General features: G+C 35.2%; 1 protein-coding gene across 2 annotated transcripts in view; it reads left to right on the forward strand.

Annotated features, from left to right (window-relative positions):
* LOC115224415 (cytoplasmic dynein 2 light intermediate chain 1) overlaps positions 1 to 7,500 on the forward strand; it is a 57,622-nt gene that overhangs the window by 8,785 nt on the left and 41,337 nt on the right. For both annotated transcript variants that reach the window (XM_029795313.2, XM_036513198.1), the window contains exons 7-8: positions 748 to 934; positions 4,433 to 4,501. In XM_029795313.2, the coding sequence (XP_029651173.1) occupies positions 748 to 934; positions 4,433 to 4,501 (256 nt within the window). The remainder of the gene's footprint in view (positions 1 to 747; positions 935 to 4,432; positions 4,502 to 7,500) is intronic.

Raw genomic sequence — 7,500 nt, forward strand, 5'->3', positions numbered from 1 at the left:
TTTTTCTTTAGCAGTCATCATTGCCATCATCATCACCACCATCACTATCATCATCATTATTGTCATCATCAACACCACCATCATTATCAACATCCCCACCACCGTTACCGTCATCATCATCATTGTCATCATCATCATTGTTATTGTCATCAATACTCTGGAAGAAATTAGCTGAGGTTAAATCTGGAAAGTAATGGGCTCCGCCAGGTCTGGAACAGCTGCTGAAGATGTGCCATATGTCATCACAGTGCTCCCTTTGTGCCTTTCAGTTGTTGAGGGCTCATGGCAGAGCATAGATTCTTTTTTAGCCAGCTCTGCATGTGTATGTGTATATATATATATATGTGTGTGTGTCAAGGAATGTAAATACCTCATCTGTATACAAAGATTACATATATGTGTTATATGTATATATATATATATATATAATATATATGTGTGTGTGTATTTGTGTGTATATACACACATATACATTTTCCTTGAACATACAGCCATAAAACAAACCAGTGTTAACACCTTAGTAGTTTAAAATGCAAATTTGCTGCCAAAAAAAGTGTTATATAAACAAATCTGTCCCATCCAACTCCCTTAAAAACCCCATCGGAGGAGTTGGTTACATCCATCAATACATGCAATGTTGGTAGACAAATCGTAGACAGATTCGTTTTATTGTACAGAAGCACAGCAAAATGAAATAATGTTGACACTCAAGTAAATTGAGACAAATTATTGTCTTTTCTTCTCCAGATCACTGACGTTAGTTATAATGGTTGATCTTTCTAAGCCAACCGAAATTTGGGTGACCATAAAATCTTTGCTGGCTGCTGCAAAAGAACGTATTCAGGCTGTCGTTTCTCAGATGAAGGCCGACAAAGCTGACATTCTGGAACAACTCAAGAAAAAGGCTCGAGACAGATTTGGCAAAGACCATAAGGTAAGAGTTAGATGGAGGGGACGGTATTTCAGTTGTGTTTTTTTTTTTTCTAAAGAAGCTTGCTTCCCAACCACAGGGTTCTGGGTTCAGTCCCACTGGATGACACTTTGGTCTTCCACTATAGCCTCTGACTGACCAAAGCCTTGTGAGTGGATTTGGTGGATGGAAACTGAAAGAAGCCCATTATATGTGTGTGTGTATGTATCGTTGCTATTATGCAAAAGTGTTCTAAGTCCAAAACATTGCTTTTTCAGAAAAAGAAAAAAATAGTTTCACCATTCCATAGCAAAACTGTTGTACTACATTTTGACAATTTCTGATAATTTGGCATCTGAAGCAGCTGGAGATACGATGGTTTGACTAAAAGAACCAGCTACTGCAAACAAAAATGAATATTGGAATGGCCAAATATGGACATACAACAGTTTAACATAATAGCAACAATATATGTGTATGTGTATGTATGTATATATATATAATATAATATATATATATATATATATATATAATAGTATCGCCATACTAATATGGCATTCTTATAAAAATAAGAAAAAGCTGTCCGTTATTAGCTCCATGAGGCCATCGCCTTAGTTAGCTATTGATACACAAACTGTATCCATATAACCTTCGAACAAGGGAGGTCGTCGCTCCACACTACTTTTAGAGAGACTTAGTAATTTTAATATTTCTATTATATATATATATATATATATATGATGTATGTATATTGTGGTCCCAGGGTGGTTGACATTAGGAAGGGAATCCAGCTGTAGAAACCATGCCAAATCAGACTGGAGTCTGGTGCAGCCCCTCAGCTTACCAGCCCTGGCCAAATCGTCTAACCCTTGTTGAAAATTCCAGCCCTGAAAACAATGTTAACACTTTTGCATTTAAACTAGCCAAATCTGACTCAAATATTTTATGTTTTACATTCATATTGACCATATCTAACCTCTCACACCTACCTACACAACATCCTAGACATAAGTAATCACATCCGCAAAATCTCAAAGTTATAAGATAATGCGTGATTAATTCAAAATAGTTTTGAATAAAAAAGCATTACATTTGACAGTGTAACCTCAATGCTTAACCCTTAAGCCTTTAAACCAACCATATCCAACCCAAAACATTCTACATGTTTTACATTCAAAGTGGCCATATCAAGTCTCTCACACCTACGCTGCACTGACATTCTAAAAATAAGCAATCACATCGTCGAAACCTCGAAGCTATAAGATAATCCATGATTAATTCAAAACAATTTGAATAAAAAAGCATTACATTTGACAGAGTAATCCTGAAACTGGCCATAATCAAGTCTCTCACACCTACCCTGCACTGACATTCTAAAAAAAGCAATCACAAACGGTCGTCGAAACCTCGAAGTCTAAGATATCCTATGATTAATTCAAAACATTTGAATAAAAAAGCATTACATTTGACAGAGTAATCTGAAACTGGCCATATCAAGTCTCTCAACACCCTACCCTGCCTGACATTCTAAAAATAAGCAATCACATCGTCGAAACCTCGAAGCTATAAGATAATCCATCTTAATTCAAAACAATTGAATAAAAAAGCATTACATTTGACAGAGTAATCTGAAACGGCCATATCAAGTCTCTCACACCACCCTGCACGTGACATTCTAAAATAAGCAATCATATCGTCGAAACCATGAAGCTATAAGATAATGCTTGATTAATTCAAAACAATTTGAATAAAAAAGCATTACATTACAGAGTAATCTGAAACTAGGCCATATCAAGTCTCTCACACCTACCCTGCACTGACATTCTAAAATAAGCATCACATCGTCGAAACCTTGAAGCTATACGATAAAGCTTGATTAATTCAAAACAATTTGAATAAAAAAGCATTACATTTGACAGAGTAATCTGAAACTGCCATATCAAGTCTCTCACCACCCTACCCTGCACTGACATTCTAAAAATAAGCAATCACACAAGATCGTTGAAACCTCGAAGCTATAAGATAATCCATGATTAATTCAAAACAATTTGAATATAAAAGCATTAACATTTGACAGAGTATCTGAACTGGCCATATCAGTCTCTCACACCCTACTACCTGCCACTGACTTCTAAAAAAATAGCAATGACATGTCTAGAAACCTTGAAGCTATAATATAATCATGATTAATTCAAAACAATTTGAATAAAAAAGCATTACATTTGACAGAGTAATCTGAAACTGGCCATCTCAAGTCTCTCACACCTACCCTGCACTGACATTCTAAAAATAAGCAATCACATCGTCGAAACCTTGAAGCTATAAGATAATGCTTGATTAATTCAAAACAATTTGAATAAAAAAGCATTACATTTGACAGAGTAATCTGAAACTGGCCATATCAAGTCTCTCACACCTACCCTGCACTGACATTCTAAAAATAAGCAATCACATCGTCGAAACCTTGAAGCTATAAGATAATCCATGATTAATTCAAAACAATTTGAATAAAAAAGCATTACATTTGACAGAGTAATCTGAAACTGGCCATATCAAGTCTCTCACACCTACCCTGCACTGACATTCTAAAAATAAGCAATCACATCGTCGAAACCTTGAAGCTATAAGATAATGCTTGATTAATTCAAAACAATTTGAATAAAAAAGCATTACATTTGACAGAGTAATCTGAAACTGGCCATATCAAGTCTCTCACACCTACCCTGCACTGACATTCTAAAAATAAGCAATCACATCGTCGAAACCTTGAAGCTATAAGATAATGCTTGATTAATTCAAAACAATTTGAATAAAAAAGCATTACATTTGACAGAGTAATCTGAAACTGGCCATATCAAAAGTCTCTCACCACCTACCCTGCACTGACAATTCTAAAAATAAGCAATCACATCGTCGAAACCTTGAAGCTATAAGATAATGCTTGATTAATTTTCAAAACATTTGAAAAAAAAAAGCATTCATTTGACAGAGTAATCTGAAACTGGCCATATCAAGTCTCTCACACCTACCCTGCACTGACATTCTAAAAATAAGCAATCACATCGTCGAAACCTTGAAGCTATGAGATAATCCATGAATAATTCAAAACAATTTGAATAAAAAAGCATTAAATTTGACAGAATAATCTGAAACTGGCCTTATCAAGCCTCTCATACCTACCCTGTACTGACATTCTAAAAATAAGCAATCATATCATTGAAACCTCAAAGCTATGAGATAATCCATGATTAATTCAAAACACTTTGAATAAAAAAGCACTACATTTGACAGGATAATCTGGCTGCTTAATCCTTTAGCCTTTAAACCAGTCATATCCAGCCCAGATATTCTACAAGTTTTACATTCAAAGTGGCCATATCATGCCGCTCACACCTACCCTGCACTGACATTCAAAACATAAACAATCGAATCATAGAAATCTCAAAGCTATGAGATAATCCATGCTTACATTTTGACAGAGTAATCTAAATGCTAAAGGGTTAAAGTGATTTTATTCTTCAGGACCGCGATATAGTGGAGCCTTTCCTGATCCCCTTGGTAATTATAGGAGGCAAATATGACATTTTCCAGGTAAGAAAGATCAATCCATTAGTTTCAAAGACTCCAGACTATTGTCGTTATCGTTGTTGTTGTTGTTGTTATTGGTGGTGGTTGTGTTATTGTTAGTAGTATTGGTAGTAGCTGTAATGGTGGTTGTATGAAGTGTGATGTTCATGTTGGTGATTTGTGGTAATAGTAGTAGTAGTAGTAGTAATGCTGGTGGTGGTTTGAATGTCAGTGGAAATAATAGTGTATTGGTGATTGTAGCATAGGTGGTGGTGGTGGTGGTGGTGGTGGTGGTGGTGGTAGTGGTTGGAGCTGCATCATTGCTATTCCTTGAAAGAATTTTTCTGAGAAGAATTAAAAAAAAGAAGGAAAGAAAATACCAGAAATATTTCTTTAACTTGGAAGATTTGAAAAATATTGAATAATGTATGTATGTATGTGCACACAGACACATACATACACACCCTTACATGCATTACTATATATGTTTACACACATGTATATACATACACATAGATGTACATTCACACACATATATATATCTACCTAGCTCTATGTATATATATATATGTATGTATGTGTATATATATATATGTGTGTGTCTGTGTAAGTGTGTATATATATGTATACTTGCAAATATACATATAAAAATACACCTCTCTCTCTCTCTCTATATATATATATATATATATATATATATATATATATATATAATACACACACAAATATATATTTTTGTGTATATATATATATGATGTATGTATATATATATATGAAAATAAAAATACATGTCTATAGGTATATATTATATATATATATATATATATATATATATATATATATATATATATATATATATATTATATATATGTATGTATGTATATATACACCTCCATATATATTCCAGGGGTGTGTATGTGTGCATATTCATACATATGCATACATGTGTGGTTGTTTGTAGAAACATGTGTCTGCATGTTCACACACAGACACACACACACATGCACACACATACACATACACACACACACACATCAAAAGACAAAGTAGTGAACAATTCCAAGTAAATGAGAAACATTATCAAAATCAATAAATTATCGTAATAATAATAATGATAATAATAATAATAATAATAATAATAATAATAATAATAAGGATGATGATAATGATAGTAATAATAATAAAGATAATAATAGTAATAACAATGATAATAATAAATATCATCATCATGGCTGTTTCCTCCTCCCACAACCATCACCATCATCTTCATCATTATCATCATCATCATCATTATCATTATTATTATTATTATGATATTCATCACCCCCCCCCACCACCACCACCACCATCATCATCATCATCAGTATTTTCAAAACAGAATTAACAGGAAATAGGTTAGAGTGAGTTTTGTTTTAAACAATTTTTTTTATACAGGAAACTGTACAAAAAAAAAAAACTAAAAGGTAAGGCATAGGGTGTGTGTGTGTGTTGGAGTCTGTGTGTATGAATGTCGGGTGTGTATATGAACGTGTGTGTGTGAGGTTGCATGTATGCACTTGTGTTTATATATGTATGTATATAGGTGTGTATATGTGTGTGTATGTATGTATATGTGTATGTAGGTATGTAACAAGTGTGTGTTTTGACTGTGCAATAGATGTGCATACACCTGATGATGCTACTGATGCATATGCATATCTGTTGCACACTGTTGCACACACAACTATATGCATGTGCAGCCTTCTGGCTTCCCAGACCCCAGTTGAACCGTCCAACCCATACCAGCATGGAAAGCGGACGTTAAATGATGATGATGAGGATATATATATATATATATACATATATATATATATATATATATATATATATATATATATACATATATATATATATATATAAACATTGTTGTGTTGAGAGTGGCTGTGTGATAAATAGTGTTTGCTTCCCAACCACATGGTTCCGGGTTCAGTCCCACTGTGTGGCACCTAAGGCAAATGTCTTCTACTATAGCCTTGGGCTGAACAAAGCCTTGTGAGTGGATTTGGTAGACGGAAACTGAAAGAAGCCTGTCATATATATATATATATATATGACAGGCTTCTTTCAGTTTCCGTCTACCAAATCCACTCACAAGGCTCACAAATATAAATATATGTATATATTTGTGTCTGTGTTTGTCCCACCACGATTGCTTGACAACCGATGTTGATGTTCATATCCCCGTAACTTAGCAGTTTGGCAAAAGAGACCGATAAAATAAGTACTAGGCTTACAAAGAATAAATCCTGGAGTTGATTTGTTCAACTAAAGGCGATACTCCATCATGGCCGCAGTCAAATGACTGAAACAAATAAAAGATTAATAGAATATATAAAGATATATGTCCACCTCTATACGTACACATACACACATAGGGTAAAGTGTAAAGACCTGCTTTGATCGTGAATGATCATGGAGTTGAACCTAGAAAGTTACCCTCCGAGGTACAAGTCCAGGCAAGGTTGTTTATGGAAGATCAGCCATTGCCCATGCATACCAGCCTCCCCTCTACGTGCCACTGATGTTATCCAAAGGAAACACAGACACAAATATCTTATCATTAAACATCTTTTGGAAGCACTCCGTCGGTTACGACGACGAGAGTTCCGGTTGATCCGAATCAACGGAACAACCTGCTCGTGAAATTAACGTGTAAGTGGCTGAGCACTCCACAGACACGTGTACCCTTAACGTAGTTCTCGGGGATATTCAGCGTGACACAGAGAGTGACAAGGCCGGCCCTTTGAAATACAGGTACAACAGAAACAGGAAGTAAGAGTGAGAGAAAGTTGTGGTGAAAGAGTACAGCAGGGATCACCACCATCCCTGCTGGAGCCTCGTGGAGCTTTTAGGTGTTTTCGCTCAATAAACACTCACAACGCCCGGTCTGGGAATCGAAACCGCGATCCCGCTGCCCTAACCACTGGGCCATTGCGCCTCCACGATTAAACATCTACTTTCTATGTGACTAATGTTGTATGGTC

This window comes from Octopus sinensis, linkage group LG25 (genome assembly GCF_006345805.1).
Source record: "Octopus sinensis linkage group LG25, ASM634580v1, whole genome shotgun sequence".
Lineage (NCBI taxonomy): Eukaryota > Metazoa > Mollusca > Cephalopoda > Octopoda > Octopodidae > Octopus > Octopus sinensis.